The sequence below is a fragment of the Podarcis gaigeae genome, assembly GCF_964106915.1.
Source record: "Podarcis gaigeae genome assembly, chromosome: 2".
Taxonomy (NCBI): Eukaryota; Metazoa; Chordata; class Lepidosauria; order Squamata; family Lacertidae; genus Podarcis; species Podarcis gaigeae.
Genome location: NC_139679.1, coordinates 121,633,353 through 121,647,565, shown reverse-complemented (window position 1 = coordinate 121,647,565; position 14,213 = coordinate 121,633,353). Strand labels below are relative to the sequence as shown.

The 14,213-nt window shown below is 50.1% G+C and overlaps 1 protein-coding gene across 1 annotated transcript; it reads right to left on the bottom strand.

Annotated features, from left to right (window-relative positions):
• Positions 1-133: 133 nt before the first annotated feature.
• LOC310837462 (uncharacterized protein) lies at positions 134-12,453 on the bottom strand. The gene is made up of 6 exons (XM_083724088.1): positions 12,353-12,453; positions 10,028-10,540; positions 6,493-6,619; positions 5,301-5,383; positions 4,346-4,472; positions 134-1,789 (listed from the first exon to the last, which is right to left on the bottom strand). The coding sequence occupies exons 2-6, from the start codon at positions 10,442-10,444 to the stop codon at positions 222-224; spliced, it is 2,322 nt and encodes a 773-aa protein (XP_083580214.1). The 5' UTR covers positions 10,445-10,540; positions 12,353-12,453; the 3' UTR covers positions 134-221.
• Positions 12,454-14,213: the final 1,760 nt, after the last annotated feature.

Sequence of the window (14,213 nt, the reverse complement as noted above, 5' to 3'; positions counted from 1 at the left end):
GTATTGAAGGGTCTGGAAACTTCTGTTTCAGTGTATCTGAAGAAGTGTGCATGCACACGAAAGCTCATACCAAGAACTGACTTAGTTGGTCTTTAAGGTGCTACTGGAAGGAATTTTTTTTATTTTGAGAATACCCCAAGTATTTATCAGGGAAGGGAGGGGAAAGCCTCTGTCCAATATGAATTCTCTAGTGCTCCTAAGGTTGGATTGGTTACTCAGTCTCAAATCACATACTGCTTTTCTGGTGTGAATCCACCAAGAGGAAGTAAAATCGGTTCTCCATCGGAAGCCATTTCGACACTCCAAGACATGATGGGTTCACTGCCCCCTCTGTGAGTTCTTTGGTGTCTCTTAAGCATGCACTTATCATAAAAGCTCTTTCCGCATTCCAGACATTGGTATGTTTTTTCTCCCGAGTGGATTTTCTGATGTCTGATCAGGTTTCTTCTTTGAGTGTAGTTCTTTCCGCACTCCGTGCACTGATAGGGTTTCTCTTCTGTGTGGACTCTCAGGTGGGAAGTAAGGCTCGAGCTCTGGCTGAAGCTCTTTCCACACACCGAGCACTGATAAGGTTTCTCTCCCGTGTGGATTCTTTGGTGTGTAAGAAGGTGGGAGTGGTCATAAAAGCTCTTGCTACACTCCACACAGTTATAGGGCTTTTCTCCTCCGTGTGTCCTTTGATGAGAAGCAAGGTTTGCATGCCACTTGAAGTTCTTTCCACACTCCGGGCATTTATAGGGTTTTTCGCCCGTGTGAGTCCTTTGGTGAATAAGGAGGCGCGACCTGTCGTAAAAGCTCTTGCTACATTCTGAGCAGTTATACGGTTTCTCTCCTGCGTGGATTCTCTGATGGGAAGTAAGGTTGGAGCTCCGGTGGAAGCTCTTTCCACACACCAAGCATTTATACGGCTTCTCCCCCGTATGGATTCCTTCGTGGGAAGTAAGCTGCGAACGCCGAATAAAGCTTCGCCCACACACCAAACATTTATGCGGCTTATCCTTTGAATGAATCAACTGGTGTATATTGAAGCCTGATTTATCACAAAAGCTCCTACTGCATACAGCACACTTATAGGGTTTCTCTCCCGTGTGTTTTCTCAGATGGGCGGTAAGGTTTGTGTTCCTGTTGAAGCTCTTTCCGCACACCGAACACTGATACGGTTTTTCTCCGGTGTGGATTCTCTGGTGTGAAGTAAGGTACGCAAGCTGCCTGAAGCTCTTTCCGCACTCCGGGCATTTATAGGGTTTCTCCCCCGTGTGTTTTCTCAGGTGGGAAGCGAGGTTTGTGCTCCTAGTAAACTTCTTTCCACACTCCGAACACTGGTAGGGTTTTTCCCCTGTGTGGATTCTCTGATGTACGGTGAAGTGTGCACGCTCCCTGAAGCTCTTCCCGCACTGCAAGCATTTATAAGGCCTCTCTCCCGTGTGGATTCTTTGGTGGGAGGTGAGGTGCGCTCTCTGCCGGAAGCTCTTTCCGCAGTCCAAACACTTATGCTGCTTCTGGCCTGTGTGGATCCTCATGTGGACGTTGAAGTGTGATTTGCGGCTGAAGACTTTCCCACACAGCGAGCAGACATTCTTTTTCTTTCCTTTTCGTCTCTGCTGCTGAACTGGGATTTCATCAAAGTTCTGCCCAGGCAAAGATTTATTCCCCCACTTTTTGGTTTGGTTTTCTTCCTGCTTATTTGGTCCTTCTTGATCTCTGAAATTCTCATCCATGTCTTGAAGCTTGTTTCTCTCGGATGGTGCTGCACAGAGTTCGTCGTCATCCTTATTATCCCACCCTTCAACTGGAAGAGAGAAATCCATTAATTCGCAAAGCACTGGAAGACACAAGATCTACCCACCCTGGAAGAATGGCAGATGCAGGTAATAGACTATATGGAACTGGCAGAAATGACCGGCAGAATCCGAGATCAAGGAGAAGAACAGGTGGAAGAGGACTGGAAGAAGTTTAAAGTTTATCTACAAAAATATTGTAAAATTTATGAATGCTAAGGGCATTGTAAATGAAATGAAGGGGTTCTAGTGATTAAGATAAATAAGAGTACAAAGGGAAGGATAAAGGATGAATTTGAATAATAAATGATCTTGCTGAATTAATATTTAAAATGGAATACAAGAAAGGAAGGCGGGTGGAAGTAAGGAAAATAAGATTTGGAAGGGTATTAATTTGAAAGAGAGCTTTTTTAATGCTAAATTTTCTTTTTTTATGTTTTTCTTTTTTTCTGTTTTTCTGTCTGTATTTTTGATGTGTGTTGTTTGTTGTTTTTGTGATTTTAGTTAATTTTTTGTTGGTTGTTAACTTTTGTAAAATTTAATAAAATATTATTATTATTATTATTTAAAAAAAGAGAAACCCATTAACAGCACCAGAAAGAAAATAAGCTTTAGATTATGGATGGCGTCCAGTGCGTTGTTGTGGAGAAGTAATACATGAGTAGCTCTGCTTCACACAGACACACACACACACACAAACACACACACACACCCTGCTGAATTAAAGCTAATCTAATACTCTAAACCAGAGATGGGAACCTGTAGTCTTCCAGAGGTTGCTGAACTACAATTCCCATTACTCCTGGCCATTGGTCATGCTTGCTAGGCCTGATGGGAATTGTAGTTCAGCTACGTCCAGAGGGCCAAAGGTTCCCTACACGCGATTTAGAAGCACGAGGACTGGAATCTTACAGTGAGAGGGGAAAGTATTTGATCCCCTGCTAAGTTTGCCCCTTTGCCCTCTGACGAAGAAATGACCAGTCCATAATTGTAACAGTCCTGTTGTTATTCTGTCTCTCACAGCTACAATAAACCTACCATTAAAATTATGGCCTGGTCATTTCTTCGTCAGAGGGCAAAGGGGCAAATTTAGCTGGGGATCAAATACTTTTTTCCCCTCACTGTACTTTATTTTTAAGGGAAGGCTTGGATAATCGTTCAGAATTGTAGAGTTGGAAGGGATCCCCCAGAGCCATCCAGTGCAGGAATCTCAGCTCAAGCATCCATGGCAGATGGTCATCCACCCTCTGCTTAAAAACTTCCAAGGAAGGGAGTCCAATGTTGGAAGGACAGATAACTCAAATGACTTCTTCACAGAGCACATAGTCCAACTATGGAACCCAATTCCCCAGGAGCCACTGGTGTCCACAGAAGTGGATGGCTTCAAAAGGGGATTGTACAAATTCATGGGCTATCGACAGCAACTAGCCATGATGGTTACTAACAACAATAGCTATGTTCTACCTCCAGAGGAAGTAAATATTTTTGAATACCGGTTGTTGGGAATCACAAGTAGGGAGAGAGTTGTTGTGGGCTTCCTATTGGGGCATCTGTCTGGCACCTGTGACAACAGGATGCTGGAGTAGACTAATAATAATAATAATAATAATAATTATTATTTCTATGCTGCCCATCGGACTGGGTTTCCCCAGACACTCTGGGCAGATTACAGCATATATAAAAACACAGCAAAACATCAAACATTTAAAACTTCCCGATTGTGGTGGCCTGGGACTCGGACTCAGACTCAGAACCAGAGGAGTCTCAGTCTGCACCAGATCCGTTGCCTCAGACATCATCTGAACCAAGTCTGGGGCATGATCCTGAAGAGTCCCAGTCTGCCCAGTCTGTTCCCCTGCAACAAACACCAGCTGGGCCGAGTCAGGGGCCTGAGCCTGCCCTGGCTCCAGATGTGGGGATTACCTCGTTGCCTTCAGCTGGGCTTATAGCTTCTCCACTACCGGTTGGGTCAGGGGAGGCTGAGGCGGCCCCTGGGTCTAGTAACTCACCGACGTCTCCCGAGCTGCAGAGACTAAGGTCTGAGAGAAGGAGAGACCTGAGTACTTGCAGGAGGAGTGCTTGACTTCGGGCGAAACAGAGAGGTGGGTCACCAGGGGATCAGGACCAGCCGTTACCCCGACAAAGATAAAAGGCTGTTGGAGCCCGCCCCAGGTTGCGGGAGCAACATTGCTGTATGCCAGATCCTGCACCTGTCCTTTTTGGTTTCCTGCCTCGTGTCCTGCCTTGGCCCTGTCAGAATGACTCCTAGCGGAACCTTCGGATTTTGTACCGGTCCTGGACCACGTTTCACGGGTTACCCCTGGGCCCAGCACACTGATACAAGGCTGCCTTCAGATGTCTTCTAAAAGTTATGTAGTTCTTCATCTCTTTGACATCTGATGGGAGGGCGTTCCACAGGGCAGGCGCCACTACCGAGAAGGCCCTCTGCCTGGTACCTTGTAGCTTCCTCATCTCGCAGTGAGGGAACCACCAGAAGGCCCTCGGAGTTGGCTGGATCCACCAGCCAGGCTCTATTCAGGTTCGTAAAACGAAAGAAGGGTCCTTACCGAGTGAGGCCACGCTCCGGGAATTCTCCAGCATGACTTCCCTATGCAGAGCCTTCTGGCTCGAATCCAGCAAAGCCCACTCCTCGTTGGTGAAATACACAGCCACTTCCTCAAAGGACACTAGAACCTAGAGGAGGAAGAAGAAGAAGAAGAGGAAGAAAACATTTTAAATTAACAGAGGACTAAGGGATGTGTAAATCCTCCTCCATAGCTCAATGGTAGAGTTTCTGCCTGGCGTGCGGAAGCTTCCGGGTTCAATCCCCAGAATCTCCAGGCAGGGTTAGGGAGACTGCAAATCCTGGAAGCCCACGGCCAGTCAGGCCTCATCCACACCACAGCTTCCCCCAAAGCATTCCTGGAATTGTAGTCTGCTAAGACTACTTATTCCCAGTAGTGATGTATGGAAGTGAGAGCTGGACCATAAAGAAGGCTGATTGCCCGAGAATTGATGCTTTTGAATTCTGGTGCTGGAGGAGACTCTTGAGTCCCATGGACTGCAAGAAGATCAAACCTCTCCATTCTGAAGGAAATCAGCCCTGAGTGCTCACTGGAAGGACAAATCCTGAAGCTGAGGCTCCAATACTTTGGCCACCTCATGAGAAGAGAAGACTCCCTGGAAAAGACCCTGATGTTGGGAAAGATGGAGGGCGCAAGGAGAAGGGGACGACAGAAGACGAGATGGTGGGACAGTGTTCTCGAAGCTACCAGCATGAGTTTGACCAAACAGCGGGAGGCAGTGAAAGACAGGAGTGCCTGGCGTGCTCTGGTCCATGGGGTCACGAAGAGTTGGACACGACTAATCGACTAAACAACAACAACAACAAGACTGCTTGGCGCTGTTAAGAGACTCCCACTTTTCTTCACAGGCCTACAATTTCCAGAGTTCCCTCAGAAGAGGAACAGCTTGCTTGCTCTAAGCCCCACCACATAGTTGCCAATGATCTCCTTTTCCTACCTCAGTCGGTTGCTCAGGGTCTATTTCTGCTCCGCTGTGAAAAGGTGATGTCGTAGGGAGCTTCAGTGATGTTATTCCATTTCCTGCTGGGAAATGGGTGGTAAGGGGGGTGAGAGGTTGGAATGAAAACCCATTATTTAAAGTCAGTGCGGAAAACCTCTTTTTCAGTTGAGGGCAACATTATTATTATTATTATTATTATTATTATTATTATTATTATTATTATCATCATCATTTGAATTTATATACTGCCCTATACCCAGGGGTCTCAGGGTAGTTCACAGAACAAAATCAAGATATAAAACCACAAAATACCTAATGAAAATAAAACAACAACTGGAAAAAAAACCATTTTAAAAGGGCATAGGATGTAAATCAGATCAACCAAAGGCCCAGTTGAAAAGAAATGTTTTTGCCTGGCCTAAAGGTGTATAATGAAACATTTCCTGATGGTGGTTCAGAAAAGAGCAACCAAAATGATGAAGGGGGTGTGATAAAGAGAATTTATTTAACAGAAGGGCCTTCCCCTGCAGAATTGTGAATTGTAACCTAAAAGTAAAGTAACTGTAAAGTTAGAAGGCCAACCATTTTTTGTCCAACTGCTCGAACAGACGTCTCTTGAGATCTTACTCATGCTCTACCACCCAAAGATCTAGGGCGATACTCAAATTTAACTACCGTATTTTTCGCTCTATAGGACACCCTTTTTCCCCTCCAAAAATGAAGGGAAAATGTGTGCGCGCCCTATGGAGCAAAGGCAGGCTTTCGCTGAAGCGTGGAGAGCGAGAGGGGTCGGTGCGCACCGACCCCTCTCGCTCTCCAGGCTTCAGGCAGCCATCCGCAAGCCTTCTGAGCGCGGCGGGAGTTCCCACTGCACTCGGAAGGCTTGCAGATAGCTGCCTGTTCTGGGGGCTGGGGTCGGGGAAAACTCAGGCTTCCCCGCCCCCAGCACCCAGCCCTGCAAGCTCCAGGAGTGGCGACGAGGTTGTGCGATATCTTTTATCTAATTTCCCCCCCCCCTTTATTTCCCCCCTAAAAACTAGGTGTGCCCTATGGTCCGGTGCGCCCTATGGAGCGAAAAATACGGTAATAAAATAATAATAATAATAATACCAACTGAGCTATACCTGTCTGTGAGGGATGCACAACACATAATGAGATAAGGCAACAGATTTTCAAAATCCTTCCTTACCCAGTGACGTGTCCCGAGTTTGATTATCCGGCAAAATTTCCCCAGATAGCGACGTCTGGAAGGTTACCGGCAGATTCTCCCTTGATTCAGGGGATTCCTTGCCCACCTCCGTGATGGTCCCTTGAACCTGAGACAGGAGCCCAGATCCCAGACAAAGAAGAGGGAGATGGGTTAAGAGCAGTTGCAGGACATTGCTGAATGAATCTCATCTTCCCTGGCCATTAGCCACCCTCCCTGGGGCTGATGGGAGATGTAATTCAGCAACATCTAGAGGGCCAAAGGTTTCTCACCCCTGCAATAGAACCATAAACCCAGCCAACGAGGAGCTTTTTCACAGAGAGGAGGTGCCTTTCTCAGGATTTCAAGCTGTAAGAGCAACAATATATGGTTTGCTACCAGACACACTGGGACACGGGTGGCACTGTGGGTTAAACCACAGAGCCTAGGACTTGCCGATCAGAAGGTCGGCGGTTCGAATCCCCGCGACGGGGTGAGCTCCCGTTGCTCAGCCCCTGCTCCTGCCAACCTAGCAGTTCGAAAGCACGTCAAAGTGCAAGTAGATAAATAGGTACCGCTCCAGTGGAAAGGTAAAGGGCGTTTCCATGCGCTGCTCTGGTTCGCCAGCAGTGGCTTAGTCATGCCGGCCACATGACCCGGAAGCTGGACGCCGGCTCCCTCAGCCAGTAAAGCGAAATGAGCGCTGCAATCCCAGAGTCGTCCACGACTGGACCTAATGATCAGGGGTCCCTTTATCTTACCAGACACACAGCAAATGTTTTGCTGACTCCAGTATTGTTGGCACACAGAATAACAGAATGATGTGTGGCCATGTACCTTATTGCATTGCTAGAAATTATGGTACAGTGGTGCCCCGCAAGACGAACGCCTCGCAAGACGGAAAACCCGCTAGACGAAAGGGTTTTCCGTTTTGGAGGCGCTTCGCAAGACGAATTTCCCTATGGGCTTGCTTCGCAAGACGACAGCCCATAGGGAAATCTCCGGGACAGTGGGGAAGCGCAGCGCGTCTTCCCCGCTGTCCTCGGACCTCCTCCGAAGCCTGGCGGCGGGGCGGGGACACTTCCTCCCGCCGCCGGGCTTCGGAAGGATGCCCCGATGCCGGGCGGCGGGGCGGGAAATCCTCCCTCCGCCGCCCGGCATCGGAACGATGCCCCGATGCCAGGCGGCGAGGCGGGAACGCCTCCCCCCGCCACCCGGCATCGGAACGATGTCCCTAAGCCAAGCAGCGGGGCGGGAAAGTCTCCCCCCGCCGCCCGGCATCGGAACGATGTCCCGAAGCCGAGCGGCGGGGCCGCAACGCCTCCCCCGGCCGCCCGGCATCGGAACGATGTCCCGAAGCCGAGCGGCGGGGCGGGAAAGTCTCCCCCCGCCGCCCGGCATCGGAACGATGTCCCGAAGCCGAGCAGCGGGGCGGGAAAGTCTCCCCCCCGCCGCCCGGCATCGGAACGATGTCCCGAAGCCGAGCGGTGGGGCGGGAAAGTCTCCCCCCGCCGCCCCCATCGGAACGATGTCCCGAAGCCGAGCGGCGGGGCGGGAACGCCTCCCCCCGCCGCCCGGCATCGGAACGATGTCCCGAAGCCGAGCGGCGGGGCGGGAACGCCTTCCCCCGCCGCCCGGCATCGGAACGATGTCCCGAAGCCGAGCGACGGGGCGGGAAAGTCTCCCCCCGCCGCCCGGCTTCGGGGCATTGTCCCGATGCCGGGCGGCGGGGCAGGAACGCCTCCCCCCGCCGCCCGGCTTCGGGGCATCGTCCCGATGCCGGGCGGCGGGGCGAGAAAGCCTCCCCCCGCCGCCCGGCATCGGAACGATGTCCCGAAGCCGGGCGGCGGGGCCGCGAAGCCTGGGCGCGCTGGCAACTCTCCGCAAGGAGCGCTCCCGCTGCTTGCGGAGAGGTCCGCGAAGCCTGTCCTGGACCTCTTCTGAAGGCAGGCGGGGGGCAAAAGTCTTTGTCCCCCCTGCTTGCCTTCCCAGGGGCTTTTAAATCGCCCCGGACAGCGGAGAAGTCCTCCGCTGTCCCGGGCGATTTTAAAATGCCGCCCGCCAGAAGAGGTCGGGGGAAGGCGGTTTCCATAGGAAGGCCTTAATTGATTTTCAATGCATTCCTATGGAAAACCGTGCATCGCAAGACGAAAAACTCGCAAGACGAAGAGACTTGCGGAACGAATTAATTTCGTCTTGCGAGGCACCACTGTACTATTTTAAAGCAGTACCATATGATTGTTATAAATATTTTTGTTGCTATTATTGTTGTTACTACGTATTTATTGCATCTCTTTCCCCATGGAGCTCAAGATGGCATGCATGGCTCCCCTCCATCCCCATTTAATTCCCACAACAACCCTTTGAGGTAGGTTAGGCTAAGAGGCAGTGACAGGCCCCAGGTCACCATGCGAGCTTCATGGCCAAGAGGAGATTTGAACCCTGGTTCCAACATTCTATCCACTAGGGCTGGGTGACATCTGGTTTTCAACATTGCAAGATATCACCAGCGGGACATCACAATATACTGATATAGCACGTCTGAAATAAGGATTGAGCTAGACAGAGGCATTGTCTGCCTTCACGGTTTCCCCCGCATTGCGATTTTTGCACACACCCCCACCCCATGATTTGGGATAAGATTGCCAGGTGTCATAAGAAAGCTGCAGAGATAGCGCAGGATAGTGCGCACCCCGGAAATGATCTCTTTCAGCTTCTGGAAGAAGGTACAGGGTTATAAAGACCAGGACTAGCTGCCTGAGAAACAGTTTCTATCCAAATGCGATTTTGGTTTAAACGTGGTGTAAGGTAGTCTTTGGGGATGCGGGTGGCGCATGGTTAAACCACAGAGCCTAGGACTTGCCGATCAGAAGGTCAGCAGTTCAAATCCCCGCGACGGGGTGAGCTCCCGCTGCTCGGTCCCTGCTCCTGCCAACCTAGCAGTTAGAAAGCACATCAAAGTGCAAGTAGATAAATAGGTACCGCTCTGGCGGGAAGGTAAACGGCGTTTCCGTGCGCTGCTCTGGTTCGCCAGAAGCGGCTTAGTCATGCTGACCACATGACCCGGAAGCTGTACGCCGGCTCCCTCGGCCAATAAAGCGAGATGAGTGCCGCAACCCCAGAGTCGGCCACGACTGGACCTAATGGTCAGGGGTCCCTTTACCTTTTTTAAGGTAGTCTCTGTGGGAGTATATTGTATTGAATTATGGGGTAACAGAGTTTTTAGGGGGTTAACCAGGCTGGGATAGCTGGGATAGTAGGCTTGTTGGTTTTTGAATGTCTGATGTAGATTTTTTCAATTTCTTTGTTCTGTATGGGACAATGACAATATCATATCGTACTGTAAGGTCAAAAATTATGAAACCGATATCATGACCTTCAAACCAGTTTTGGACGATATATATAAAAAGAGTCTTGAGCACATTTTTACCCAAATCACAACGTGAAGGTTTGGCTTTCCCTTCCACAAAATGCAATGTCTTTTGACCACTTTCTGTGCCTCATGAAAAACGACCTGAATGAAAACTGTCTCGCTCACCTGCTGCTTTTCCTGCTTCCTGTCCTCTGCCCGGCTCAGGAGGAAACCTTCGGCCAGGGCCACCGCCTGGGAACTGGTCTCCGCTCCGCATTCCCTCACCCAGCTCTCCATCTCCGGGGGGAGGACAGCCAGGAACTGCTCCAGGATGACCAGGTCCAGGATTTGAGTCTTGGTGTGTGTCTCTGGCTTCAGCCACTGACGGCAGAGATGGTGGAGTCGGCTGCAAACCTCTCGGGGTCCTTTGGCCTCCTGGTAACGAAAACGCCTGAACTGCTGGTGCTGAGAGTCTGAGGCGAGAGAGTCCTTCCTACCTGGGATCTTCTGCACTGTTCTCTCCCAGAATTCCCTGGGACTCCCAGCCTGGACGGCATCACAACCTTTGCCTGATCTCTGCCCCACTGGGCCAAGCATGTCCATTGCAGGACTGGGCCCAGAAGCCCTTTCTTCAAACTTCACGAAGAGTCGTTCTTGGGACACATCACATGTTCCTTGCAGTCCTACAAGGCTTTCTTCCTGCACAAAACAACACATTGGGAATCAGAAGCAGGCTTCGATCAAAACATCTTGCTAAGAAACATTCATCACCTCGCCAATGGATTTAACAAAATAAATCTAGGTGAAAAATCCTGTATGACTCAGCAGCTAAACACTGGCTGAGTCCTGGAAAGGGTTCTTTTTATTAACTGTACTGTATTTTTATTGATATGCAGCTTTCTTCACTTGCTTTTTGAAAAAGGGATTTATTAACAAACAAACATGCCAACATAAGAAGGCAAAAGAAAAAAACAAAGATTCAAAAATTCTGGAAGCCCTTTAATATTAACAATTTGGATTGCTGGTATTCAAGCTTTTGCCAAATTGCCCTTCTTCAAATCAAGATATATCATAAACTAAAAGTATCTAAAAGTCAGAGCTCAAATGACATGTTTTTTTTCCATATATGGTGTGATTTTGTATCTTATACAAATATAAAGACACATTGTCACTCAGTGCCAACAGTATATGCAAAATGCCTGACTCGTTTAAGACAGTATCCAATCTTTCGAACTCACAGGTGGAGAATACTTTTAAGTTTTATGAATCTTTATTATCTGTAAATACAACCTTTGTATGCATTAAAACTTTGTTATCCTTTTGGAGCTGTGCTGTACTTTTGTACTTTTGTCCTTCCTGGCTGTGACACTTTACAGTTTAAATTTCTGATTTGGGGGGGGGGGGCATATTTCTCAATTGGTTTGGGGTTTTTTTAATTTGCTGCATTCTCCCCCACAAGTTCACGAACAAGATTAGTGAAATCCTGGAGAGCTGTTGCCACTCCTTGCGCTCTTTGTGAGAGCTACCTACGACTTTGCTTTGCGGATCCGGAGCGTCATTGTCCCTCCAAAGTCTGTTGCCCAAGTTCTTTCGGGTTTAAATGAGACAAGGACTGAATCCTGATCCCTTTGCATGGAGGCCTTTTTTTTTGCTCTGCCGCTGAGATTTTGCCCAAAAGCTGGAACTGGGGAGGGTGACTTTTGCATGCAGGCAAAGCAGCAAACCCAGTAGTGACGTATGGAAGTGAGAGCTGAACCATAAAGAAGGCTGATCGCTGAAGAATTGATGCTTTTGAATTATGGTGCTGGAGGAGACTCTTGAGAGTCCCATGGACTGCAAGAAGATCTAACCTCTCCATACTTAAGGAAATCAGCCCTGAGTGCTCCCTGGAAGGACAGATCCTGAAGCTGAGGCTCCAAGACTTTGGCCACCTCATGAGAAGAGAAGACTCCCTGGAAAAGACCCTGATGTTGGGAAAGATGGAGGGCACAAGGAGAAGGGGACGACAGAGGGTGAGATGGTTGGACAGTGTTCTCGAAGCTACCAGCATGAGTTTGACCAAACTGTGGGAGGCAGTGGAAGACAGAAGTGCCTGGCGTGCTCTGGTCCAGGGGGTCACGAAGAGTCGGACACGACTAAAGGACTAAACAACAACAACAAAGCAGCAAACTAGAAGCGGAGACGCGTCGGTCCTGGGAAGAGCTTTGCCAGCCCCAGTCTCCTGCCCCCGTGGGGAAGGGCGCTTTTTCCAAGCCAGATCCAATCTGGGGGGCCTTGCGTGCGCGCAAAGCAGGCAGCCTGCCCCCTGATCCATTGCACCCACAAAACACTTCCAGGAGGGCCAGTTTGGCCCCGCGATCGTGGGTGCTCGGGGCCGTGGGTGCCCTGCAGCGTGCGGGATTTTGTTGTGGGTGCTCGGGCACCCAGGGTCCCAGGGAGCTGCCACCCACCCACCCACCTACCTTGCCAGTCTGGAGGGATTCCTCGCCCAGCCGCCCACCCCATTCTTACCAGTGGGGAAGGACCGCCCTCCTCCTCCTCCTCCTCCTCCTCCAGGCGCCAGACTCCTCCCAGGTTTTCTCCAAATGTAGGAGGAAGTGACACCTTCTCCCCCCCCCCACCCAGTCAGTGCCCTTTCTAGGAATAAAAGCAAAGTGCTTTAACCCTTTATAACCTGGAGGGGCAGCTGCGTTGCTGCAGGATGTTACTGGACACATGCGCCCTCCAGCAGCCGCCGTCGGCTTTACAAGGGTTTGATCCCCTTCCGTGATTGGTTGGGGGGGGGCTAGACTACAACTCCCATCAGCTCCCAGCCAGCACGTGGTGCCTAGGGGCTGATGGGAGTTGCAGTCCAAAAAAAAAAATATTCGAAGGGGAGCGCACTCTTGCATTGTCTCCCAAGGCAGAAGAAACTTAGTGCGCGCGCGATCCAAAACCCTTTAATTAAACGGGGCTTACTTTCGAGTAAGCGTGGCTGCAAACTTGATTCACTGAAATGGGTCTACTCTGAGTAGATCTAGCCTTGACAAACAGCAAGGGGAGCGCAGAAGCCTCTGTTTTGCAGACAGATTCATTGCAATAGGTCTACTCTGAGTAGATCTAGCCTTGACGAACAAGCAAGGGAAGCGCAGAAGCCTGTTTTGCATTCATTCATTGCAATAGGTCTACTCTGAGTAGATCTAGCCTTGACAAACAGCAAGGGGAGCGCAGAAGCCTCTTGCAGACAGACTCATGCAATAGGTCTACTCTGAGTAGATCTGGCCTTAACAAACAGCAAGGGGAGTGCAGAAGCCCCTGTTTTGCAGACAGACTCATGCAATAGGTCTACTCTGAGTAGATCTGGCCTTAACAAACAGCAAGGGGAGCGCAGAAGCCTCTGTTTTGCAGACAGACTCATGCAATAGGTCTACTCTGAGTAGATCTGGCCTTAACAAACAGCAAGGGGAGTGCAGAAGCCTCTGTTTAGCAGACAGATTCATTGCAATAGGTCTACTCTGAGTAGATCTAGCCTTGACAAACAAGCAAGGGGAGCGCAGAAGCCTCTGTTTCGCATTCATTCATTGCAATAGGTCTACTCTGAGTAGATCTAGCCTTGACAAACAGCAAGGGGAGCGCAGAAGCCTCTGTTTAGCAGACAGATTCATTGCAATAGGTCTACTATGAGTAGATCTAGCCTTGACAAACAAGCAAGGGGAGCGCAGAAGCCTCTGTTTTGCAGACAGACTCATGCAATAGGTCTACTCTGAGTAGATCTAGCCTTGACAAACAAGCAAGGGGAGCGCAGAAGCCTCTGTTTTGCAGACACCTGCTGCTGAAGAATTGCCCCTGAAATTCTCTTGCTTGGCAAGAAGAGAAGAGGGGAACCGCCTTCTCTTGAGCTTTGGATGATGGAGGAGAAGAGGGTGGGGTGGGGATGAAGGGTTAAGGGAAAGAGAGTGCCCGACCTCCTAGAGAGGCTCCTAAAGAGGGTGGGCACTCACTTCCTGCCTGCCAAACCCACCGCCCCACACTTCCCCTAGAGGACAAGCATTTGGTGGGTGCAGAATGGGGGAGGGGCGGGGGTCGTGGGTGGAAGGGAGAAAAGGACAGTGCAAGTCTGGGCAGTGGGCTTTTGCAGGGGTAACCCCCCCCCCCAGCTAATAAAGGGAGAGTGTAAAAGGCAGGCAGGTGAGGAGCAGCTGGGGGGGTCTCTCTCCCCCCACCATCCCACCCACCCTGGTCAAATGGTCCTACGCAGCTGGCTAGGGTTCCTCCACGACACCCATCGTGGGGAGAAACGTCCCCCTTTGGGCTGTTAATCTGGGAATTCCTGAGATCAGAGTTGGGACCCCAAGAGCCATCTAGTCCAACCCTCCGCAATGCAGGAATCTCA